Below are 27,957 nucleotides of genomic sequence, written 5' to 3'. Positions count from 1 at the left end.
CCAAACACCAAGAGCTCTAAACTGCACATAACCATCTTAAAAGTAAAGAACTCATTCTGTTTTTTTTATTTTTCAGTCAGCCACCCCCTAATGTTCAGTGTGCATTTGGGTTCAACAGTCATTAAAAATGAAAGTGTACTGTTTTACCTCCAGAATGTGGTGGTGGGCCGCACAGCAGAACCACTCCTTGACCTTCACGGACAGACACAGAGCTTCTTCTGTGAGTCTTGAAGTTTTCCAAGTCTGAAAAATAAAAAGGGTGTAATGATGTACGTATCTGATCCTTGAACAGATGAAAGCACTGTCATGAATACATGCTTTTTTTTTCTCACTGTACTGCTTTTCTTGCTTCTTGCGCTTCTCAAGGTCACAGCCTATGGAGCCTAAAGCATTGTGCAGCAGGCAGTGAAACACAACAGGTTGCCAGTTTATTATAGAGCTCACACAGACAAACACACCGTATACACACACTGCACCAGACAGTTCCTGGCCTATATTTCTTTGGACTGTGGGAAGAAACTGAAGCTTAACCCTGATAAATATAGTTCTTGTAAACTCGAAGGGCCAAGGTTCAAACCTACACTCTGTGTGAGGCAGCAGTGCAAACCACTGAACCACTGCACCACCCTCATTATACACAAATACAGCAACACCATTGTCCTCCCTGTATCTATGCAGTGTAAGAAACATTTTCAAGACTGAAAAATCTTTGGGCGGTAAACAGCCTTTGGCTTTGCCTCGGGGCAAATCACCCCCGTGTGCATCTGTGTGTATTTGGATATCCAAGACTCGCTGTGATGGTGCCACAAGTATCAGAAAGGAGTAAATTAAAGGGTCTCAATGGGGACTTTTGTAGACAGCAATGACTGGTTTTAAGTTTTAAAAGTTGAAAATTTCATGGGATGAACCACCGCCAGGTAAAATTAAATGAATGCTAAGAAGATGAAAAACCCAGATTTTTCAAACATGTCTTCTACAGGCATTGAATCTAAGTTACTGTGCGGCAAAGCAAAAAGCACAACTTCCAAAAACAAACAAGTATATAAGTCTAGATAATATCGTATGTTGTATTTACATGCATTTGTTTTGTTTGGTTTTAATATTAGTCGTTAAATGTGATGTTCAAGGATGTTGTAAAACTTTATACACTACTACACTATCTTAAGTCTTTACTGTGAATGTAAATGCAGATGTACAGATAAAAATAAATGGAACTGTACACTTGTCTGCTTACAGATCTCTTTACGCTCTCCCACACTGGGATTTGTTTGTTTATGGCCCAATAACCCAAAAGACTGCTGCCGCTGTTGCCTCATCTTTTAATGTTGACTGTGTACAGTATGTGAGGTTTGATACTTTCAGGTTTTTTTGTTTAAACAACACATATGAGGACTTATTTGGGTAAATTTAGAATGAAAACTGGCAAATATGAAAGAAAAGAAAGCAATCAAACAATAATAAAGAATGAAATCATCACATTTTAAAAATACAATTTCCAATGCAAACACTGTGTAGTTTAACCACTGGATGAGCTTTTTCAAATTTCTATCAGAGAATCTGACCATTTTCTGCCTAGTTTTCTCTTCCCTCTCAATTGCCAAAAACATTTTTGGAGCATCACAAGAGAATATCGGCGCAGGAAACTACTATGTGGGGACATAAAAGCTGGCAAAAAAAGAAATCCGTTTGAACTGATGTGCTCCTTCAAAAACAGCTGGGAATATTTGGGTGAAAAACACTAAAAACTGAAGATGATGAACCTGCTGAGACGGCTTTAAACCCCAGGATTTTAAGATACAACTTACTGAAAAGCTTTTCTTGAAAATCATTATAGTCAGTTCCAAGTCATGCCTCTTCCTTTGTTTTTATATTGTGTGTGTGCTGTAATTTATTTCCCTGGCTTTAAAAGTCAGATTCATTGAGGCATGTGGAATGTAACAGAAGACATATAGTTTTACCAGCCAAATAATTGTATACTGGGAGAGAGACACAGCCGAGAGAGTGAGAAAATGAAAAGAATCGGGATTATTACTGTACCCTGTACCCTGCTGTAGTAATAGTATATTCCAAAAATAATGAATGGAAGCCCAGCATGAGCTACATGCATTATGAAAAAAAAGGAGTGAAATCAATAGTGACACACACCAACTAATATGAGCCAAACAACAATCTGCAGCCCTGCTGCTAAGTAGAGAGGGTTGCTGTGGCAGGTCACACATGAGGGATTTTAATAGCTCCGGTGGTGATCAGTTTACCTTTCATTCATCACGCCCACCCCCACTGAACATTACAACGCTGCTTCTGTTACAGTTTCAACAACAAAAATACTGCTGAACCGAACTCATTGTAGTTTGACAATTGCTAGAAACAATAGCAGCTCATAGGATTCGCTGCACTGATGAAGTATATGCTGATCGAGTTCAGTGAATGTAAGTCACACATGATGTGGAGGCTTCATGGCTTTGATTACTCGGGTGGGAGGGGGATAAATATGTTCCTGTTGCATCTAATGTGAGAACAGCTGTTTGACATTTGAGAGAAATAGGAAAACATGAATCAGTTACTGCAGTTTGTTGTTATATGGCAACCTCATTGCAACATTATTAAATTAGTCAAAAACGATTCATTCTTACTGCACTCGTCTGGTTCCATTTCTACTAATCAACATTTGAAAATTACAGTCTTTTACGTTTGATTATTCTTATTGTTAATATTCGTTTTCAGGTTTGCTGTATTCAGTTTATACATTAAGGATACATTCACTGAGGTGACAGTGCATTCATAAAAGTGCTTTTAAGAGAGTAGAGTACAGAAAATGAATATATGAAGACAGGTGATGGGGGTATACATACACATTCTCCAAATTGGATTAATTAACCTTAATTAACCTTGCTTTATTATATGCAGCATATTCTCAAGTCAGTGAGAGCAGCGATGCAGACACCAGTGCTCTTTGAAGACCTGCTCGTTGCAAAACTGCAACCAATCCACTTTCAAATGAGATTACTGATTAGTTCAGCTCCAAGTGATCTAAATGTAAAATTATTGGGCTCACTGATTTATGAAGAGGAGTATAAGGTCAGTTAATATATGTCATATTGGCTGCAGGACAAGTCAATTAAAGAGCAGCCTTTAATTATTTCTTTAAACATAAATCTCTTTTTAACCCACGAGCATGGTTTAACTAATAGCTATTTGAGACACTTAAGCCCCATTAAGAAAGCGGTTTCTAATATTTTTCTGAAGATTAACACCAGATTTGGCACATTAGGGTCAATCTGATGCGTCTATCTCAGGGATATAAAAACATGATGCAAAAACTCTCGTTTCAGCTGTATGAAAACATTTTCATGTCACCTTTAAATCAAATAACTCAATATAACATTACCCAGAATTCATTTATTTAAAACAGCTTTGATGAAGTGCAGTGAAGAGTATTTAATGGTTATACAGGTTTAGTATCTGTAATGTCCAGATAACCTTCTTGTCTTCTTGGTATAGATTTATTGTGACGTTAAGCAAAAAGCAACAAATCAAGCTGCAGAAAGACTGCTATTGTTTTGCTCCGCGTGCCTCTGGGGTGTTTGCACGTCAGCTCAGTCAGATACAGGAGCTGAGAAAAGCATCTCGGACAGCCCAAATGTCTTCCCGGTGCATACACGCAGAGGGCACTATGGATTACTTCATATTTTAAAGCAAGCTGTCGATACACACTCGTACGAGTGCATTGCTGAGAAAGTGTAACAAAGCACCTCTGCTCTGGCCGGGTGGCAGCGCAGCTTGCCGTGTGGAAGGAGTGTGAGCCCCCAGGAGCTGATTGTAACTGCTCCAGTTGCCCACCAGCTGCAGCAGAAACTGAGTCACTGTGCTGCAGAGGGTTTCATCAAGGAACGTATGTGTTCTGTGTCGAGGGAGAGCAGGTGTGACAGTGAAGGTCTCCAAACTTTAAGAGATAGACTGGAAGAGAGTGACAAAGCCACCGACTACTGAGGAAGTAGTTTGGTGTGGCAGTATATTCTGAATAACACTGAGACAGGTGAGGATATGAGCACTAACTTCACCAAGTTGCCCACGCTCTCAAATCTGGTTTCATTTGTCAACCATTAACAATGATGAGCTGAACAATCAAACAAAAAAACAGCTGATTTTGTACTACAACAACATCCTCATGATGCAAGTCTTACATAAAAGACAAAAAGCTCTTCTGTTACATTGACAGTGAACTCGGCAGCAAGACAGACTTCATCAGATTTTCTTGACTTCAGTTTTGACTGACGTGTTTGCTTTATAAGCATCACCTGTTTTTCTTTTCTTACCTGTCAAAAATCTGTCCACTGTTTTTTTTTGTTTGTTTCATTCTGCTGTCTGAAACCTGAATGTTGTTTGAAACTCTTGCTGGTTTATTGTTGCTGCATCAAGCCGATTCACACGCCACCCTGCAATGCCTCTATACCTGTGAGGGGTCCTGCCCGACAGTCTGAGAACCACTGAACTACCTGGGGGGACAGGAATATTGTAGATACAATCAACCAGTTAAAGTACATAACCAAGTACATTTACTCATGTACTGTAAGTACAATTTTGAGACAGCTGTACTGAACTTGAATACTTCCATTTTATGCTACTTGATACTTCAACTGCCACTTTTCTGGAGCGGTTAGTGGACAGGGTTTGAGGACTTAAGATCATTACTCAGGGAGATACAATTAGCAGAAACTATTATGGCATCATTCAATACATAAAGAATGTAAAAACTCAATATTTCTAAAGGAGTGGGTTAGTAATGTGTAAAAATTGTACTCGTGACCTACACTTCTACACAGACTTTTACTTCACTGTTATCTCTCTCATTTTACTTTGTATAATAAAGAACAGTTTAACCTCTTTAAGCCCACAAAAATAATTCCAAAACAAACAAACAAATGTGTGAGAAGGTTGTGGTTAAACTCCTCACAGACATTTTACAACCTGCAATAATGGGTTGAAAGCACACATTACTTTGTTCTCGGGGGTCATGACACAATTAAGGATGGGAATTACTTAACTTGACCACAAGCATACAGTAGAGTGTTTATTATATAATTCACATTCTGAATTTAGGGTTGGGTTAGTAAACAGTGCCTGCTATGCTATGATAAACTACCAGTGCTACGAAGTACTACGCACTCTGACAGAGTATTGCAATTGTGCATTCTCCACAAAAAACTGCAATGAAGGTTGTCTGTGCAAGCAGCTTATTACAACCCATATTACCGTTTATTGTTGGGTGGCGACTTCCCATCATAATTTAATGTAACTTAGCTTATGTGCATAACTTAACTTTGGTAACTAATGTACTTATTTTAACCCAAATCATGATCTTTTCCTAAACCTAACTAAGTAGTTTTGGTGCGCGACTGTTCCACAACACTAAAAACATATCCAGGTGTGCTGTGTTGGGCGTCATTGGCAAACGACCTATTCTGCTGTTCACGTATGAGGATGTGCTGAATTATTTAGACATCCTAATTGTAAAAGTAAAAAAGTGTAGGAATGGAGTGCAAATCCACTTATTTGATTTATGTACTTGGTTGTCCCTGCTACTTAGTGGAAAAACGACAAGCCACACCGGAGTAATTGAGCATCTGAGCACCGTCCATAGATTAGATGACAAATTCGCTGTCTACAGTCATTTTAGGTCTGCAAATCACTGTCCCTCTAAATTATATTTTCTGCGCTGTGAAAAAGTGGCCCAACACTGGCGGGGTGGTGACCAAAAGTGCTTAAAAAGGAAAGACAGGGCAAAGATGGTTGAGGATCTGCATTCGAGATGCTTTCTGGGAGGTTTATGGCGTGTGTAGAATTCAATCTGGCCTCCGTGCTTAAATTCGGTGATTTATTTTTATAGCTTGTCATATTTTACAGATCGCTACTTTTCAGTAGTTTCTTGAGGAACGCTGGCAGTCTGGTTATCTCTTAACTGTCACTCAAAGGTGATTAATGTTGTAGCAGGGCTAATTGACTTCCCTGTTGTCAGTTGGCTTTATCTCTGGTCGGTGTTGCTCATCAGAGATCACTGATGAGAGCTTGCATGAAATATCTGCTTTGCTGTTTCTTCACCTCTGCACCTTTAGCTACATGAATCACTTTGGCTGTGCATTAGTCATTTTTGCACTCTTGGATGTACAGGAAAAAGCTGCAAATAAGAAGACAGCCTTTTCTTAACCAAGCATAGCTTGAATTGATGAACGAAATACTGTTTTTTTGAGTCTTGTCAAATCAATCTGGCCACTCCAAAATGGCGACAGAAGCTTTTTATGAGTAGCCCCACCACTTACTTTCATCTGAAGGCGCGATAGAAGGTTAGATAAAAGCACCCAAGCCTCCCCAAAATACGAGCCCATAGAACAAAGTGGACAAGGGTAAGAGACATCTAAGGTACTGAATTTATTCCAAAACAAGTTTTTTTTGGCATTATTTTTGGCTGAGATCAAAGCTGTTGTGATTTGTGAAGTGGCGATGTCTACTTCACTAAAGCCACTGATTGTCCCTGTCCACATCCACAGACGTGGCCTCGCCCATGCTGAAAGCATGTTGGAATAGTGGTATAATCCAGCGTCCCCTCCCCCCCTCCCCACCTCCCCATCCATCCACTGTCAATAGCGAAAAAAGAGCAAAAGAAGCATTGTTGTGAAAAGGGCTCGAGGAGAGCAACGGAAAGCGTAATTCACAGTACAGTACACCCAATGCCTTCAGCTGCAGGGCAACATCGTGGGGGGGCCTGACCAAAGGCATGCTTTTCAGAGCGCCCACAGCTCTGCACATGTTCACTTTGAGTTCAAAAGAAAGCATGAAAGTGCACAGTTTGCCTGCAAGGGTCATCTCAAATAACATATCCATTAAATTAGCAACGAGCATAACTCCTTTCAGGTTTCCATTCAGAAATGATTGAACTGTGCTAATGTTTCCTACAACAAGCCTTCAGAAAAGCTTCAGTCATTTTCAAAAGGGAAGCGGCTAACAATGATTAATAGCCTCTGAACAAGTAAACGTGATGCCCCATCTAGATCCATTAGCATAAATTATTGCAAACCTGGGCTGGCATTACAAACAATGATCCAGATTAGGCTGATGATCACATCCCAGACATATGAGCTTTCCAAATGCCAGCGCAACTTATCATACTTCAACAAGCCTGTCCAAGCGTGACCGTGAGATTCATTACAACCTGCGACTCCTCAAGGATGCTCTTTGTCTTCAAGTGGATGGTAGTTAATGTGTGTGTCTGTGTGTGTGTCACAGCTCTGTTTGCACAGTTTGTTTGAGAATAAAATCACATGTAAATATATGAAGGTCATCTTTTTTACTGAAACTGTTTCACAGAGGGGCTGATTCAGGTTTATCTTTGTGGCAATACTGAATCGTGTTTAGCAGATTTGGTCTCCCCTCACTGAAATAAATGGAGAAGATCATTAGACACACATCCCTGTATAACAGTACAGTTCAAGAGCAGCACCTACTGCAGCCTCAAAAATGACCACAAAGTTGAATCAACTCTCTAAAACAGCTTCAACAAAAATGGAACATTATAACCTTCACGGAGGAAAGATTTATTGCTAGCTCACTGTGTCAGACTCCATTTGCTTTAGCAAGGTGTACCTAATAAACTGGCAACTGAGTGGAATTCTTGCTGTTCATTAACTTATCTTAGAAGGTAACTACTTAAATTCAGATTGGAAAAAGAAAAAAAAACAGTGTTTGGTGCACTGCAGCAAATTATTCAGTTCCATTAAATTGGAAAGTAATAATAATAATAATAATAATAATAATAATAATAATAATAATAATAATAAGCTCTGTCTACTTAAACACAGGCACTCTAAAATGCACGTGTAGCTCCTTTTATGTTAACTTAACCAACCAGGTTGTAAAATAGCCTTTTTGCCTACATAACCATGACGACCACAACCATTACCTTCACAAAGTGCTTATTTTAACCCAAACCACCATCTTTCCTTGTTCCTAACCAAACCTCAACCACAGCATTCTCACATTCATAAACAGATTAATCCGAATTAATTAAAAGTGATTTGTAATGCTTTTGGATGGCGTCTATTAATAGGGCGTCACATCAGACAGATCTTCTAATCTGTCATTCCAGCACTGATAGACTAACGATGTATTTTGTACTTTAATTTTGAGGACTTGTTGCTTTTCAGTGGCTGAGTAGTAGTCCTAGTGACTGGCTATGTCTCACTTTAACAACAGTTTAGACAGAAAGTGATGTAACCCAGGAAAGACATGAAGATTGAAAAGTCTTCAGTGTAAAAGAATATCAATAATCTGTAATCTGATACAAAGGAGATTAGTCACATAGATATTCCAGATGTTGCTGTGCCTTCTTCACAAAAGTCTGCCATCGAAAACAGTTCCTAAATATGTTGTACCATCTGCATCGTCAACAGGTTCTGGAGATAAAAAGAAAAGCTTAAGTGTGTTATGCAGCTATACAGCAGGTCCTCAAGAGTGGTATCTTGATAGTGTACTGCAGATAAAAAGTAAAAGCCAGAGTACACCCATTAGCTATTTACACCTCATTAACTAAGTCAATATACTCACTCCACATTATCACAACAGCTGAGAGGAGTCTAGAGGATTTATTTGCATTTAAATGAGGTATTCATGTTTCCCCTCAAGGCTTTAAAGCCTACTCTGGTGACATCAGGAATTTTCACCCCTATATGCACAGCAAAATATGAGTTTGTCTGACACTAATGAGACACTATATAAGTAACCGAATATAATCTCCCACGCAAAACAGGATATGTTTCAAAGCAAGCTCCTCTTTCTAGAATGTTTTTCCTGAGAGGTGGACCTTCTTGACATATCTGGTCATAAAATGGTAGTGCGGAAACTTCCACACTGAATAAGCTCGTCAGTGCATTCAAAGCACAGCCCTCTCAGCGCCACCCATCTAAGAGGCCCACGCTGCAATTCCGATATTGAATACACAGCCTGTTCATCAGTATGAATTATGGGTGTACATCTTTACATAATCACTGATATAGAATCAATAGACAAGGGCAGCAAGTATTGAGTGGGAGCGCCCACTGCCCATCAGTTATCCTTGCCTCAGGGGGTAGACAGCCACAACCCTTGCGAGGAGTAGCATCATCCATCAAAAGTTTTGTGACACGGAGGGGAATGCTGAAGGATTTGGAGTCCCGCCAATTTCAAAGAATAACCTTGAAGGCGTCATGGAGCAAGTAGACTAACAAGTGTTAACCAAGGAATATCATTTTGCAGAAGAGCTGAGATTCAGTGAACAGTGTGTTTACTCTTGTCTGTAGAATATATGTACAAGATGAGGAAGCAGAGCGCTTGCACACAGCTTAGCAAATGAAAATTTAGCCTGTGGTTTTCATTTGTTTTTAACAAGACATTAAATATTAAAGCCATAGAAGGCGAGGGGTATTATTATATCAAAAAAGAAATGCAAAACTGTTTTTTAATTAAGATGTAGTTGTAAAAGTATGATTTAGGTTCAGACCTACACGCAGGTCTAAATTGAAACGGCACTATTATCATGCTGTGACAATGCATTGTGACTTAAACAACACAGTAATGCTTTTTAGAAAGATTGTTCTCCAGGAACAAGATTAAGACGCCACTGATGCCTATTTAATTAAACAAAAGGCAGAAATCCCTCACAATCAGAAGCTAAATGACTAAATTAGAAGGCAGAGCATGTTCACTGTGCTCTCCTAAAAACAGGAACTCCTGCTCCCACTGACTCACTATCAGGATTTAATTATCAATTCTAAGACCCGGTTTTAAATTGAAAACATTTTTTTGTGAGAAACTAGATGTTTAATTCAGTTTGGAATCACTGACCCTCACTGATGTGTGAAGTAAATGTTCAATAATCTTGATAACTTCTAGCACTTGGTGGATTTTGGCAGAAAAACATGCCATAGCATAAAAAAACATGCCATGGTCTCAACATTTCAACATTGCATTCAAAGAACTCATTCTTTCCATGAACAGATGATAAATCATCAAAGCAACAAATGAAAACGAAGTCTGGCAGATTCCCATTAATACATGAATTAATTCATTAATGATTCAGGTAAATTTGCTAAACCTTTGAAAATGTGAATGTTTTGTGGGTGCATTCCTTTCATGTAAAATCAGAGGTAGAGCCGCAGTAAATAAATGACGTGATTAATTAATAAGGTGGGAAATGTATCCGCTTCTAAATATCTGAAATTCACTTGTGATTAACAGTTTCTTTGCTTACTCTTGCTCATCGTGACAGCTCCCACATGCAGTTGTAGAGTCGTGTTTATTGCCACCTACTTTATGTAAATCTGTCATTCACGCACCTTCTAGCTCAGTTTTGGTGTGCACCAACCTTGAGAAATATGTGGCTCTTAAGCTGCTGAATATTCCACTATGCTCATCAGCTAGTCACTAATTTTGTCTGCTGTTTGGAACTGGGAACATAGCATAGAGTGGGTTTATCAGAGCCGTTCCACTTGAAAACAGCTGCCTGCTGCTACTTGAAACGACGCTAACGAGAGCAGTGAGACTGAATCAAAGCAGCAAACCAAAACTGTGAGGTGAATGATGCTAAAAAGCTGTAGAGCTGAGGGGAACTGCAGAGTCCCCTCAACCCACAGAGGAGCTAACTCTCTGTGGGGATTTTACTATGAGCAATACCTTTCACATTACACATAATCATTTGATCATTTGTTCATATTAAAACATTGATTAGTGCGGCTTCAAGTATGGCTAGCATGACAAAGCTGTGTTCCTGACATCCTCAGTCATGCTTGTTCATACGAACAAGAATCCAAATGCATCTAATGCAAGTGATATCAAGCCTTATGACTGCTATAAGCAAGGGACATATCTTTTGTTATGCTACCAAACAATCTCAAATGTCAACTTCCGGTGCTAAAATTTGGCATTAAATAGCGTGTAAGTAGTATATTTAAGTATCATATACATATTTCAAAGTCAGTTATTATTTAATGAAGAAATACATAAATACTAGTTAGTACAAATCCCCCATCATCCTGCCTGCATGTAGCTGACCCCGTGTAGGGTCCTGGACCCTAACAACCACATAAAGAAGTACGCTCCTGGTCAGTGCCGCAGAGGTCTCGTGACAGCTCTGGAAAAGGAACTCCACTTGTCTGCATTTGATTTCTGATACTGCCTGCCAGTCATGTCAAGACAGATGAGACTGACTCATACTGGAGCGTGCAGGAAAAGAATCACCGGCAGAGTCACCGCTGATACATTTCATCCTCGATCACTGTGCTGTGACACAAAAAAATCCTTTGAAACAAGTTTTTGTGTTTTTACTTGTGTGTGAGTTCAGATTGTTCACCTCCTCTTCAAAATGAAGTTATTTTTTGAGCAGAGGGCTCATATTTGCTATAATATTTTGTTCGATCTAATCTATATACTTCACTATATATTGGATCTGTGCAGCAAATCTATCTGCTAATAGCGTGTCTCCAACAATGACTATCATTTCTAACACCTCCTTTCTCTATACATATGTTTTTGTGTATTTGTGATGGGGTAGGGTTAGGTGAACTCACTTTGAATCACACAGCTAATTTGTACTGAAACAGACAGAAAACTGTAGGTGCTGTACAGTTCACAGTATGAAAATCAATCCTGGGACAGGCTACAAATCTGTTCAAGTCTTGCTTGTCTTGGCCATTCCAGATGAAACATTTGCCTGGTGGTCAGGCAGTTCTTCATAGAAGGCGACAGGAGAAAGATGTACCCCATGAAGAACAGAGATGGCTCACCACCTGCCTCTGTTATTTAAGAATGATTCCCCATTCCACCCGGACAGTCCACAATGAATCGATTTACAAAATAGTTTTTCTGTCTTTCCTCTCCAAAGCTATTGTAATAGCAAGGAAGAAACTGCACAAGCAGTTAATATTTACTCTCTGTGCGTAACAGATTATTTCTCCTCCTGCTCAGTCTAAATTTCCATTAGCTAAAAGCATTACAAATATTAAACACTTCTTGAATAGGTATGCTACCAATAAGACTGGTTATATCCTACTATTTTCCTTTTGCCAACAAATCCCATGAAAAGACAAAGCAAAGTGTTAGTCTGTGTCTAAACACGGACTAACACATTGTTAATCAACTTTCTTATGGTGTCTGTGGCTCTCGGCCCCGACACAACTGGTTCCTACTGAAGGTGGGAATCTTTCCAAGTGTGTAAAAATGCATGCATATACTTTCCTTTCTTTAAGAAGGCTCAGTAACACAAACATTTTCAGTCAGGAATAAATGGTGCATTTGTTGGGGACTATTGTCAGAAGTGGATTAATACATATTTGGTGTTCTAATGGATATTTACAGCAGTAGGATCGTGTATGTGGGATGGACTTGACAAATGACAGTGCATGTGTTCATTGTTATGGAGAGACATGTCTCCCAGTGCAACGGTGTACATTAAAGTCCCCCCATTAAGCAGTGCTATTACATATTTCAACAATGCCACCCCTTCATGCTTCAAATACAAGTTTCTTTAATGCTCTAATTCCTCTTAGAGATATGCTCCCTCCCTTCCCCATCCCATTTCAACAGGGAATACACAAATGACAGGAAGTAAGATGCTCTCAAGGCAATGCAAAATGAGATCAAAGATTTCACTGTCTTTTAAGTATCTTGACTTTTGACCTTTCAGGTGTAGCAGATGTGCATTTCTGTTCAAAATGATTGCTCCCATTTTGGCTCTGACATCTGCAATTACCACTGGGCTTGTTAGAGGTGTGAGTAGGCTCCAACTCTGTCTTGTATCAAAATCACAGTCAAATTACGCATAAAACTAATTACCACCAAAAGGTCACGGTGTTCACTGGAGGGAAGTAGGATAGGTGTTGAAACACCACATGCACCTAAATTGCTCATGGTGTGTATTGCACTAGTAGTCTGCGTAACAGGAGAAGTTTAGCTCTCATGTACTTTTGTAGCCGTAAATTTCTATAAAGAATTACATGACACACCAGCTGACCTTAAAATTATTCACTTGAACCTTCACCATTCGATCATGCTGTGGAGTTAATTAAGCTATACCAAGAGTAATATAGAAGATAGATGACACTCGGTCATACATGCACACCCTGACTCTGTGACAACAGCTGAAGGCTGATAAGGTCAGAGCCCAACAATTGATTGAACTGTCATCCCATCATAGTGGAAATCCACCAGCAGAATCAGATTGTCGCTTGACTTCTCACTGATCCAGGCGAACAAACAAATCGCCTGAGACATGCTGGTGGCCTTGTCCCTAAACTCTACACCTCAGAATCCAGTCTGAGCAAGCGATCACTCACTTGCTGTTAATGTCATCATTTATGCTTGTCCGATAACTGGCACATACAGTAGGCAATCATTGATTTCCTGCTGCTTCAGGAATATGAAGTCCAGAGGCTGTCAGTCAGACTCATCAAGTTCTGTCAAACAATCTATCATCGTGATGGTCAGAAATCAGCAAAAAAGAGTCATTAAATAAACATTACTCTGCAAAACGGATAGTGCTGACTTTGCATCTTGGAATACTGTTTTTTTTTTTTTTCTTTTCCTGTTTGTTAGTTTGGTGTTAGTTAGTTCTTTACAATGGTTGAAAATAAAGTACATCATACTGTTCTTCTGACTCCGCCTCATTTATTTGACGGCTATTGGTACAGATTAGAGATATTCATGATTCATTGTTGAAGATGCACTGTTACAGATTAAACTACCCAACAGCATAGAATGTAATTAAAATTACCGTCATTTGGAACATCCATAACCACAAGGCTAATGTAATAATGTGGCACATTCAAATAGACGTTTGTGCTTAATGAATCTTTTTACATGTTTAAGTACATTTTACTATGAATACTTTTGTACTTGTGCTTAAAATTGGACTAATTGTATTTTTTGGCCACTTAGGAGCAGCAAAACAAGCTGAAGACACAACAGTGGCACATTCTTACCATATAAAGTTGATAACGTGAATATTTTAGTAAACAGTATTTACTCAGCCTGCAGATATAAAGCAATATTATTCTTCATCTGTGGTCACATTTCTGGCCACCTGAATTTAACTCCAGTATTCACTCTGTTTTAGCTCTGTTTTTGGTCCTGCCAACTCCTGAAGAGAACATCTGGCTCAGTGTGCTGTTTGGTGCTGAGAAGGTAGTGTACAGTGGGTTTTTAGAAAGATAAAGTTTAATCCAGAGAGCTAAACAATTAGCTGAAACTCACTTTAAAGCTCAGTAAAGCCAAGGGGAGCAGGTGTGGGTTCATCACTACAAGCGACCCTTTGTACACTGTCACACTGTCATGATTCATTGTTATTATGGGCTTTAAGTAAAATATATTTCTTCTATAATTGGTTCTTTAATAGCATTGGGCAGCACCAGTGGCAGTTCTAATATTTACCATAAAGAAGCCATGCTTTGAGTTTCACTTCACTTAGATTTTTTTGTAGTTTTGCGTTTGATCTGCTGTAATGACTTAGAGTACGCTCGAGTCAGCACACACAGGGAGCTAATAGTTCCCCTGAGAGATGTTTCCATGTTCATCATGTTATCAAGCAGAAACAACTATGTTATCCTGCAGTGTCTTTTTTTCTGCTGCAGCTCTTTTTCCGTGAAAGCTCAGAAACCACAAAAGTTAGCCCAGAGAGGGACAGAAATAAAAGAGACTTACATGCAAAGGTTAAACTGGCCTCTCGGCTGACAATGGTCCCAAAAGAGTTGGAGGCGAGGCACTGATACGTTCCAGCATCTTGGTCTTTGTTCAGATGGCTGATTCTGAGGTTGCCTCCAGAAAGGCTGTAGTGAGATCCAGATGTGGGACTGATTCCTGTGCCATTCAGTTTCCACCTGAAAAAAAAAAAAAAAAAAAGATGAACGTTAACAAATGAATTTACATTAAAAATGATGACATGAAGAAGAACGTGACATCTACATTGGAATGTATTTCAACAGGAGAGAAATAAAATGTGGAGACAGTCCAGAAATCATGCCTCCCAGCTTCGTGTTAATCTAAGCAGCAGTGAACCACTGTGGTGCCAAGGACTTGACTTCCTGAGAACAGACAGCATTGCAGGCCATCCATCTTGCCAGACCCCAGTCAAACCACATAAAAATGCTACTTAATCATTATGGTGCGACAATTAAAACAAATGCCTGCAACCTTGTCCTCACACTTGTGTATTCTCCACGAGTCCACATGATAATCATTGGTGTTAGGGGTAATCAACGAAGGGTATAATTCACTTAAAATGGCAACAGATTCTCCAATCTCTCCACACAGATGCACCTTATTAGAAGAAACACAGGTGGGAGGAAAGTCAGTAATTTCAGAAAAAAATGGTTTCAAGCCATAACTTACCAGGCAAAAAAAAAAAGAGCTCAGACACTGTTATTTGTTATCAGTGATGTATAACCATCAAAGCAATAAAAGGTTCTGCACAGATAAACAAGCATAAAAGGAGCTTTTTATACCTTATTGGAAAATGGATGCAGATTTGATTAGGGCCCAAGGTGATTTAGCGGTTGATTATTTCTTTGAGGAGAAGTTCTATGTTTCCTTCTGCTTTGATTTTTTAATTTTCTCTGAATGATTTCAGGTTCAGCTGGGAAAACTCTGCTGTATTGTTTCATTTGGAAAAGAAAGCAGCTTTGATGTGAAAAGAGGGGCTTTGCTACAGCCCTTTTGTACAGTAGACAGAAGTTGTGCAAAGCTGTTTTTGTACACTGCTATCTTAACTTGCCTTGCTGTGCCAATCTGGTGCCTTTGAGGCATAAGAACCTTTCTGAGAAAACACTGACAGTGCTGTTGTGCTATCACTGTGGTATGTTCTTGCTAAATCACATCTCTTATAGCATAACATACCCTATAGAACACACTCGATTGCTTATTTTGTTGCAGAAAATCAACAGTGTTAGGTGCTGTGGCCTCTGGAGTCGGTACAGGATCGTCATATAATACACAAGTAGGAGCTGATTACATGAAAAACAGTGTCAGACTGTGTTGCTTACCCGCCTACCCACACAATTTGTGGGCCGGGCACTGCAGCACTCACAAAGCGCCTCTACAGACTTTTTTCTTTTAATAGACAAAATGTGTGGCACAATGGTCTTTCATGGCCCTTCTCCGGTTTAGTTATAAGTAAGTGCATGCTCTCCAGAGCCTTATTACTACACACAATAGAGAAGCGCCTGGGGTGGGGTGGGGTGGCTGCAGTCTCACAGGACTACAGCAGTGATTCATTTGCAGCTGAAGTGGAACAAACAAAAATCAACACAAATATTTTACAGCCAAGTAAAACCTTCGACTTGAATGAAAAAGCAGAGCGTGCAGGGGAGGGAGGAGAATGATGCCCCAAACCTCAGTATCACACTCAGATTGTGGCTTCCTCTGTTCCTGAATAGGGGTCCCATCAAATGTGAAAGCAGCCTTTTCACAGACGTAATTGCTGGGAGAGACTCTGCATTGTATCCATATTGAAACGGTTTAATCGGGTGACAGCTTGAAAACCAAATGTTGCAAAAGACAGTTGTGGATTCAGTGCTTTATCTGTGTCTTTCGGAAATGTTAGACTGGATTGCTAATTGAGGCTGGAAAATGTTTTGATGTATCTGAGTGAGTCATCATATTGAAAAGGATAAAGAATTTTCCCAGTTGGAGGAAGATATCGTGAATCCCTAAGTATGTGTATGGTCATTACACAAAGTGGTAGTTAAAGATAATTGCCCACCAGAAGCTGCCAATGCTCTTTTGTGACCAAAGCAAATGTCCTCTGACAGCTCTTGACACTTTAAGCCAATTAGATAACAACTTTAAAGCCGCTAAGTGACAGATACTCTAATTTCTGTGAAACTCGAGCACATTCTAACTACGGATAAACTGAGACCAGTTCGGGAACAGTGATAGAAAGCAACATGAGGGGGACTTTGAATGCTGTGATTGTGTCACCGCATATCCTCCTCCGTGGAAAGCGTGGAGCAACAGATTTCATCAAACAGATATAAAGTAGATTATTTAATAATTCTATTTACAATGATTTATGCTGGCAAGCAGGCCGCAACAGCAGTCCCATTTGTTAGGCACATGCTTTATGTAATCATGTAACAACAGGCCGTGTACACAGAGGCATAATACCACACCATCTGGCTTCTGCGGCTGTGAATGTTAGTCTATTCCTCTTCTTAAGCCTGGTGCTTTAATGTGTTAAAAAAAACAATGCTACTTTGTACGACTATTTTGTAAATGCCACAACTTGCATAGTAAGAGTTTAAGTTCATTTTTTCAGTTTGATTCCCATGAGGGAATATTCTGTGTATGTATACTGAAGTATGAAATTAAACAGGACTACCTCTGGTGTTCCCCACAACTGCTGTTGCTCTTGGAGGGGAGAAGAAATCACCTTTAGAGAGGAAAACAATATGCGCTCACTCATGTTTAGGGTGTGGCATAAAAAAAATCAGCTGCAGGCACTGTACCGTACCATTCACCGTAGAGCTTCCAGGGAAATTTGCATCTTTTGCTGGTAACTCCTTATGTGCCAAGTGAGCTAGAGTGTAGTACAAACTCCAATGTTCTTCACAGTGCAACTCTTCCAGTTGTGGGTTTTGGGAAATGCAACACCATCCACGTTGTCCTCAGGCTTCGTTCCCCTTCAACTAAAAGAAGACCGAGGGATGAGGTATCTGAGCACCACTACGCTATTTGCACTGGGAGCCCTGCTTGTCTAATGGCCTGCAACTATCTGGCAGCCCAGCATGGCAGTGACTCCACCTTGAGAGTTATAGGCATAGAGGCATAGACATAGGTTTGGATATCAGATGTGACAGAGGTAAACACCTCTGCTGCTGGGATGCACACTGCATATACAGCTTCAGCGTCACAAGTCACCCAGACATGAGGTGGTTTATCAATTACTGTAAGATGGAACATACTGTCTCTATAACTCATCTGATTTTGTTAATTTATGTAAATATTTTTACTGTATGCAGTGTTTTTAGTGTTGTTTGTTTGCAAGCGTGTGAGACACACGTGAGCATTCTGTTTTTTAAGTTTGTGCTCCGAGTGGTTAAAGCATTTCAGAGCTAATGCACTTACCAGTATTCACTTTCTGGTCCATTAAATATAAAGCTGTAGCCAGGTAGCAGCTATATAAACATATATTATTTTATTTCTTGTATTAAAGAAATTGTCCTTGAGCACCTTGTATTGGATTTATGCCACAACCCACCCATTTTCTCCACTTTGAAAAAAGAAAATATCCTTTGCTTCCCTTGGTTCAGGTTTAGTGCAAACAATCCTGAGCACATATCGTCGCTTGTGGCATTTAATGTAAACACTGCAGCTCAAACTGTCACACTTTACTGCTGTGTGACGTGCAATTAATGAACTTTGAGCATGATTTAGCTGTTGTCTTCTTGTTGCAACACATCTTTAGAAGGCAGCAGCCGCTCTGACAGGACCACACGGCGACCTTGACAGGAAACAGCTGATTAGGTCATCCTCTAAGCTGGCTCAATCCCAAGTATTAAATGTACCAATCCTTCCAAATCTCACCCCAGCAATTTCAGTGAGCAAACATGATTGATTTGAACTTTTACTTGCCAGAGATGCCGCAACACAACACAACACAACACGGCACAGCACAACACCCTTTCAATAGACTAATGGTCCATGTGAGGAGGAAATAAAGAGGGAAAAAACAGCTGCTCTTTGAACTCTGCAGCAGAAAAAAAACATGTTTTAGTTGGGTGCAAAGCTCAATGTGCTTTCCTGGGCTAGATGAGACATGGTTCCAGTGGGGCGTTGAAGGGAAAATCCACCACAGACTAGAACTCATGTGATACATTCCTATGATCCTGATCATAAACAACAGCGCCAAGACTCTCTTGTTGCTGCGTCAAGAGACAAATCCTGGAGCGGTTTCATTCATGATGACTGGAAGACTGAATCTGAGGACACAAGGACAATACTCAGCACTCAGCACTCAGCAATATTACCGGATATTTCCCTGCTTCATTTCTGATGATAAAATGAAGGACGTTTGAAAGTACAGGTTCCAAACACTGTTTGAGTCCATGAAAAGTTTACTTCCCTGTCAATGGGGCTTCATCAGGCTTTGTCAGATTAGAAACTTTCAGGTTTCTAGTTTTAGGACAAAAGTGTCATGCAGAGTGTGCAGCTTAAACAGTCTGAGATCAAAAGAACAATATGTGATCTCTGTTTTACGACTCATTGTTTTAGATTGTGACTGAGTTTGAATCACGTACTGTAATTACTTTTTATTCATTTTATATGATCAAGAATCACACTGTTTAAACTCTCCTAAAGGCTGTGAACCTTTGAGACAGCCCTTTTATCCGTTCTAGTTTTCATTTGTATGTTTATATAAAGAAAGATAACAATGCCTATTACACTGGCTAGTTTTTGCTTTTTTTGAAAAAAGGAAAAATAAGTTTTTACAATTTTATATTTGAGTCTCTTGCCTGTATGTCCGTATGTTTCCAACACAACACAAGTATCTGTAATATCATAGATCGAAGACTAAAAAATAAACAAACAAACAAAAAAACACTGGATTTTCTGTACCTGATACTGTCAAAAATGTACTGATGTAAAAGACACAAAGCAGGGAATTTATGGATTTTGCCTTTCCTAAGTTTCTTATTTCCATTTGTGATGGATATATTTTGAGGTTAGGCGCTACTGCTCCACTTATGCTTTAGGTGATGTAAACAGACTGTAATATTGCAATGGAGTTAGATGTGTGCTACACTTGATTCTTGTGTTTTTCTTTTTTTAATGCTTATCTTTGTTCACTTGTAGGTGAATCTGCATCAAGAAATGTCAAACTGCACCAGCAGTGAATTCGTTGCTGGTAGTTCCTCTTTGCACCGTAACCATGGATCTACAGACAATAATTACCTGGAATCCTTTTAATACTTAAGAAAGAGTAAAAATTTGATGATTGTGAGTTGATGGTGATTGTGAGTCCTAAAAGTATTTCTATATGATTTCTAAGGGAACATAATGTTTATCCTAAATAGACATATAAATCTATCACTGGACAGAGTTAATGGCAATTTTTTATTATTGTCAACAAATCCGAACAAACACAACTAAATACTTGTAATATTGGACTATTTTCAGATGGATTAACACATTTGGAGCACTCCTGAGTATTTTCAGCTGCAGAACGGTTCTGTAGGATTGAGCTCTAAACAAACTACAGTGTCAGGGAGCATCACAGTGAAGGAACATGTCACTCTGTGCCACAGTGTTGCTCACTGATGTGTTCTTAACAGCAATGGAGGTCCACTGCTCTAAAATTTATCAGTTGTAACAAAACATATTCCATAATAATCAAAAATTTTAAATGACTGGGTCCACTCTGTATAATGAACACTTTTACTGCATAATGAGTACTTGTACTTACCATTCCTGTACAATTAGCCTAAAATGCCTATCTGAGTGCATGCACGGCTTTGGTCTCTTGAAATGCAACACTGAAGTTTTGCCCCCTACAGTCAGAGTCACTTTAAATGCAACTTGCATTGAGTGATAGGAGTTTGAAAACACTGAAGTAGAAGGTTTTTATTTCATAGAAGAGCATTTTTTTGCAAATAGATGCGTGCAGATGCCTATATCTGCATTAGAAAAAAGCTATTTAATATATCTATTGAGATAAATTTTAAATTTCTAAATTTATATTTAGGCAATCTATATTTAGGACATCTATATTCAGATTTTGGACATGTATACTTATATTTAGAGTCTATATCTTTATATTTAGGCTATTTACTACTTATCATTTTAAAACCTGTGTAAAAGCCGTATCTGCACTGAATTTTTTGATCTGACTGTAATTTACACACTGAAGCAGCAGATCCTTGTTTTTGTAAATTCATTGACTATATGTAGTGCCAGTCAACTGCACCAATTGATTGCAACTGGCTTGATCTTCACATGAAAGTAGAAGGATGTGCACAACATGGACTCTCACTGCCTATTGTCGGCTGTGGACGTGACATAGAAGAACCTAACTGGTCGAGTGAAGTGTCAATTAAGTCAAAGTATAGCAGCAGCAGCATAGTGCCTATGCCTTCATGCATGAGTTATAATGGAGAAATCGTGGAAAATTAGCATGTTGCTGACTAATTTGAAAAGATAAAACAGCTTTCTGTGGATAATCATAGTGTTTTACTCTAAATATTTACTGGATTGGATCGAATCAACCTATGCCAATGGAAGCATACCATTTTTGTTGTATGTTATCGTGTCATTGTTCAGTGGATTACTATGAGACTTCATAGGTAAGTTGCTTCAATTTTGGAATTGTTTGTTCTTTGCCTTTATTGTACCTACTGTTGTGATTGTATTGTTGAAATGTCTGTGAAGATTCTCAGTCATCCAGGTCATAGTTATCCAAGGAGGGTTGAAACTAAGGTTACTGGATTTGGTTGTAGAAACTTAAAAACATTTTGCCTCTCTTCTTCAGTTCTAGCTGCAGACAAAAACATGGCTATGCCACAGGCTCACCAGTATCTCCCATTGTGACCAATCTCAACATGGAAGAAGTGGAAGACAGAGCCCTGAACTCCTTCAGAGGAACAGCACCGAGCCACTGGTTTGAATATGTGGACGAACATGGGTCAAAATCAAAATTCAGGAGGTGCAAGCCATCACACAACACATTAACTTAGTGAACAGTAATATCAAGTTTAGACAGATGTCAGGAATAATAGCTTGGCCTTTTTGGACTGTGACATGCACATTGCAGTGGGTCGGAGCCTCCACAATGAAGTATATAGAAAACCCACACACACAGACTGATACTTACTCTTTGACTCTCACCGCCCACTGGACCTCATGTTAGGAGTGACCAGAGCCCTGCAACACTGAGCTGATAGTGAAGGAGCACAAATATCTGAGGGATGCATTTAAAGTCTGTGGCCACTAGGGCGGTCAATGAAAGTTCTAAATTTGAATTTCTATACAAAATGTAAAAAAAGCCATACATTTGATTGTGAAAATCAATATCTGAGTGTGGGAGTGGGAAGTACTGCTGCAGCAGCTGCATTGACAGCATGGACAGGAGTCACAAAACCAGTTTCTATCATCTAGTAATTTTTTAAACTAGGGAAATCTGTTGATGTCCAACATATTTAAGTAAAATTTATATTATATTTAAATATTCTTGCTCCACACACTGTTTCCCCTGCTGCTTCTCCAGTGTCCATCCTCTCTTTCGCTCCTCTCTTGATTCAGTGAAATCAGAGTTTATGTCAACCAGTACAGAGTTCATGATGATCGTTGAAACAGTGAAACCAACCAAAAAGGTTTTGGTGAGTTTTATTGAGTGTGTTTTATGATGATAGAATTACTGTACTGTGAATGGAGTCGGGTGGCTTTAGAGCGATATAACAGCTGTTTCTGGTTAAACAAACACAGATCTTACTCTTTAACAAGAAGGTATCTTTGTAGGGATCTTCTCCATAATGTTCTCAGATGCTATTACAATCTGAGCCTGTAAGTGGCAAAAACACTTTTAGTGGATGTACATTGATGGTGCGCAAACACCCAGAGGGATTATATTACTGCCAGTTTTGTGGCTGCTGGCTGCCGTGCTCTCGTTCAGCGCTGACAAACTTCAAAAGTTGTTGTCTCCATTAGTCACTTGAACACAAAAAACATGGACAATAGGGTCCGTAATCAGGTAATATTCGACCGGACTTCCTCATGTTTGTCCAGGACATTGAAGTCTTCCAGAACGCGTGGACACCGGCACCAACTGGAAACTCTGTGCAAACAACGTCACTTTGATTGATTGAGAATGTAACGTAGGTCAGGCTGAAACAAGCACACAATTCAAAAACATGGTAGAGGCTGTTCTGTTATTTGTTTGTTTGTAATGTGTATGTATGTAGATCTTTTAAAAGACGTTTATGTTGAAATAATATACAAGTAGTATGTCTCGTATTGGCACAAAAATAGATATTTGAATGGTTGGAACCTGTTTTCTTTTCTTTTTCTTTTTTTTTTTTTAGGAGGGAATATTGGAACATCATTTTTAGCCACTTTTAGCCACACTCCAAGTGGAGACTCTAACTGAATGAAGAACAAACGCAGCAACATCATGATTTTGTGTCTGGAGTATCCAAGAAAGTCAGGAGAATTTTCTACAAACACTACATCCCTGTCTTTTTGCAACCCAGCAACACACTAAGCTCCACCTGATAGACCGCACGCCCAGGCACAGGAAGAGTAATCTAGTGTATGCAGTCCAATGCGGTCAGAAATGCACAGACTTGTAAATCGAGGAAACTAAACAACCATGAACAAAAAAACGCATGGCTCAACACAGGAGAGCCAACTCAAATCAAGATTCAGCAGTTTACCTCCACCTGAAAGATAAGGGACACTCATTCAAGGACAGCAACGTGCATATTTTTGACAGGAAGGACAGATGGTTTGAAAGAGGAATGAATGATTTAAGAATTTAAGAAGAGTTAGCCTCATGTGACAACCTTAACGACCGTTGCTCACACAGCCAGCCACACCCAAGTGCTTTCAACGACCATGATGATGACCCTACTTAGGACTCCCAAGCAGCCAGTTACAACTGAAGAAGCTCCTTCAACATGAGGGGTGAAATGGTTTCAAGCTCTACAATCAAGTCCAGTTGCCCTTGATTCAACCCTCCTTGGATATTTTGAAATGGTTTACAACAATCATCAGTTGTCAATGGTTCGCATCAATTGAATCACAAGAATCTTAGCTAGTTAACATGGGTATGAACTTAAACGTAGAGGTTATGTACAATGAGAAGTTGCATACTTAACACTCCAAGGGCCAAGGTATTAATGCTTTTGTGTTTTTACTTAAGTAATATATTGAATGCAGGACTTTCACCCGTAACCGTATTTTCACAACACGGCATTAACACTTGTGCTTAAGCGTCTGGATACTTCTTCAACGCTCTGATGATGGGTGTGGATGAATATGTGCCCACATGAAGTGATTAATCAGTCTTTAGTTATTAAACAGATGCCTGACGCAGTCACACACTCACTGGTAGATGGGAGGTGGGCTTCCCTGGGCTTCACAGCTGAACACCACCTCCCTGTTCCTCTCCAGAGTCTCCACAGGATACACAATGCTGCCAGGCTGCTTGGTGAAGACAGGACTCTGCAGGACACTGCTTTCTGTAAGACAACAAGGAAAGACAGCACAGTTGACTCTAAACTTTGACTTGTGCCTGTTTGTAAAACAGCCACTTACTCAGTGGCAGAAACAGGCTGATGCTACCTAAAGTGTTCAGAAGGGTAAAACCACAAGCAGACAAAACATATCAATTTGAACCGCCTGTCACGATACCACAGCACAGAGAAGAATGATTAGAAGCGAGACGTGTTTTCAGCAGCTATTTAGGTGGTAATAGGATATAGAGCCTGATTTATGTTGACCAATTGTGTGGAAAAATGCCTTCATTTAAGTCTGTCAACCTGCTTTTATCTGTTTATTTATTTATTTATTTGTGCAGTGATGTTAGGATTATGTGTCCATGCAGAGGTGTAATCAGTTGGTTTCATGTGGTTAGGGCTCTTTGTTGTAAATGACACAACAGATGTCTCAGTTACTCCATTAAGGTGCCATTAACACTGTGCGTTTTAGAAAGCATCAGTGATGCTTTTTGAAGACAAGGAAAAGGAACACAATCATTATTTCTCTGTAATTGTTCCTATTCTTTAAAGTTGGGGCAATCACAATCAGTCTGATTCACTGGAATCTGATATCCGTTTACTTTATTCGTATCAATCAGCGTTTTTTGTTTTTGTTTGACAGTTTCATCCAATTGAAAGTTCGCATAGATCTTGATTACTATGCTCTGAAATCTAAAGAAGAGGAAGAAGAAGAAGAAGGAATATAACACCGAACAAGGCTTGCATGTTTCCCTTTAGAAGTCTGGACATATTCCAGTTTAAAATTGTCAAACTGCACAACAGTGTTGATGGTAAAGTTGAAGAAAAACTCATCCTCTGCTTTTCAGAAATGCACATCGAGCAACATCCTCTCCACTGCAAACTCTCCGCTTACAGTGGTCGTGGCCATCTGTCACAGCGGAGCCCCTGAATATGGTGAATGCACGGAGTCGTCTCTTATTCAGTAATAAGACAATGAAAAATAGAAGTTATCTTAAAGTAACTCTACTCTCGTTCTATATCAAGTGAATGAAAAAACGTGCAGTTGCATTACCCTTGTGTGCAGCCAAATTGATAGGTAGAGAACAATAATTAGCCTGTATCCGGCTTGTCAAATATAGCAGTGTATGTCCGGACAGGGCCAGCTGCCTGTTACAGGAGCCTCACACTGCATCTTTATTGTGTGTTCCTCAGGAAAATAATTTACACCACAATCTGGGAAGTTCTACAGTATATCAGAATTTAAGATGATTTTACTGCCTACAATGTCACCATTGTGCAACTTTAAATCTTAAATCCAGTGACTTTCAGACAAGAAATGATTTGACACAGTTTATTAATTTAATGGTGGAGACCTGGTAACCTAATATCCATTGCAGCATACCAGTACATGAGGATATTTGCATTACTACTGTGATGTTAACCTACTGCCTATCACAATGTTACTATGATGTTTGGATGCACATGAATACCTTTGAAAACATCTGGGTCCTCATTTACCACAGAACATGACACACATTTGAAGTGTTCAAGTCTATTTACTGAGGGAATTCAAATGACTATATGAATTAAGTCATTCAGAAGTTTAACAGGTTGACTAAATGATTATATGGATGGTTAAACAAATCAGTTTGAACATTTTAATTTATTAGCTAAATAATGCATACATACATTAAAAAAATCTTTCAAAGCAAAATATATACAGAATAATAATGTCAGATTTCAAAAAGTACAGTGTAAGAAATGGAATCATTGCACTTCTGCAATAAAGATTTAAATGCATGAAAGATCTAACATTTATGTTGGCGCAGCCTTTTCAAACATCTTTGCTCTTTTCTACTCTGGTTGGCTGGTCAGCTGTCTGTCTGCATCCCTTCAAACACTTTGAACCAGATTGTAATATCTCTACTGTACAACTGCCCTTGTGTCTTTGAATTTAGTTTAGATATTTGAGGTCTCTGGATGATAACTCCTCATAATGATTTTGCTGACCCTTTGAGCCTTCATATAGCACACATTTCCTATTGACAAACACTTTGGCTCTTGACAAGCACTTTCCACATCTACTGACAGGTTCCCTATGAAATTTGCAGTGGGGATTTAAGTTCCTCATATTTTGTTCTTCCGGCCATTTCTTTATCATCCCATCAGGCCACAACCTGCACAAACTCACTGCACAAAAAACATTGATTTTGGATAAATCTATAAAACTTGGAACAAAGGATTCTTTCTTGGATATTCTGCCTCCACAATGGCGACCGCAATCATTCATTTTGTCTTCAAACTACAGAAACTTTTAAGCAACAGGAGGCTTCAGCATTGTGTTGGGAAAGTAGTGACAGATTTGTGCATAGCTGTATAGGACACGGAAAGGGTAATGCATAATTCAAAGAACTGCTCTATATGCAATCTAGTTCAAGAAAATTTCTTTTTCTATGCAAAACTGAACACAGTGTTTAAAGGTATCACCTCTGGCAAACACGCAATCTGCTTAAATCTGGAGAGCGATATAAGGAAAAAAAGTTTCTAGTAAAAGGAATGAAATCTGTATTATGTAGATTCAGCCATTGATGCTGTCAGAGCTATTGTCATTATTTAAAGCCTGTCTGGCTGAAAACACACTGATCACACAATAGATTCTGTAATTTTAAACAGATTGCTTAGATTTATGTTTTAAATGCTTTGTGTAGAGAGAGCAGAATGCTGTTTGGTTTTGCTCAGGAATGCCTCTCCGACATTAACCAGCACATCCCCAAAAGAGGATTTAAAACAGAACAGCAATATGCTTGCACATTTTTCACTTCTAATTATTTTTGGCATATGCTAGTTGATTCCTGTCATCCAGCAGGAATTACTGAGGTCATTCAAGGACGCAACAAATCTGAAATAATTTGCTTACAAACAGCTGACTATGCTTGCTATAACCTCGTAAATTCTTGGGCAAAAATGAATGGACTGTGTGCTCATTGCCAAGAGTGCACCATTTGCAGCAAAAGATAATACTGACTGTCCCACAATAGCCAGCATGGTCACATTCACGAGCCATTTCTGACTGCAATTGCAGTATGAGGGGCTTTCCAACATCAATGCGCTGAACTAACCTTGTTGTGTTTCCACTAACAGTGAGAATTACAAGAATAATTTTAACCTTATACAGAAGGTAGGAGAATATGACAGGTTTTAAATGTTTCTCTGCATTATCTGACCTCACTCACTGAAATGCAAAAGAGGCACAACTGAGGGCCGAGAAGGACAAAGACAAAAAAAATGAAAACAGCAGCAGTGAAAAAAAAATGCTAATGTCCCCAATAGGCTACAATGATGCCATTAATTTACTCCTGTCAGAACAGAAAACAACGCTCTGTGTCAGTTGATAAAGTGACAGAAATTCAACATCACTCCATTTTATATTCATTGAAGATTAATATCATTATTACTCATAAATCATCAGAGCTACAGTCTGTGGCGCTGCTGTGAAAATTTTTGTGAAATCATCTCCACAGATACGGCCAGCCTGTTTACTATGGCTATATTCCAAATTCAATGTATCATGTGCTAAATAATCATTAGCAAATGTAGCATATCTTTAAAACATGCCATTTTTCAATTATAGGGATATTTATCTCAATCCCATCATCACACAGACATTGTGCTCACTTTTGCTCTTGTTGGTGTGCAGTTCTTCAAGGCATAACAAGGGGAGTAGGCTGAA

At 39.2% G+C, this 27,957-nt stretch overlaps 1 protein-coding gene across 2 annotated transcripts in view; it reads right to left on the bottom strand.

The window, feature by feature from the left end:
* cntn4 (contactin 4) overlaps positions 1–27,957 on the bottom strand; it is a 137,734-nt gene that overhangs the window by 71,835 nt on the left and 37,942 nt on the right. For both annotated transcript variants that reach the window (XM_076753139.1, XM_076753147.1), the window contains exons 3-5: positions 24,116–24,248; positions 14,722–14,897; positions 148–243 (exon numbers count right to left, since the gene is read on the bottom strand). In XM_076753139.1, the coding sequence (XP_076609254.1) occupies positions 148–243; positions 14,722–14,897; positions 24,116–24,248 (405 nt within the window). The remainder of the gene's footprint in view (positions 1–147; positions 244–14,721; positions 14,898–24,115; positions 24,249–27,957) is intronic.

The sequence above is a fragment of the Chaetodon auriga genome, chromosome 2 (genome assembly GCF_051107435.1).
Source record: "Chaetodon auriga isolate fChaAug3 chromosome 2, fChaAug3.hap1, whole genome shotgun sequence".
Taxonomy (NCBI): domain Eukaryota; kingdom Metazoa; phylum Chordata; class Actinopteri; order Chaetodontiformes; family Chaetodontidae; genus Chaetodon; species Chaetodon auriga.
Note: the sequence above shows the minus strand (reverse complement) of the source record. Positions and strands in the feature narration are given on the sequence as shown.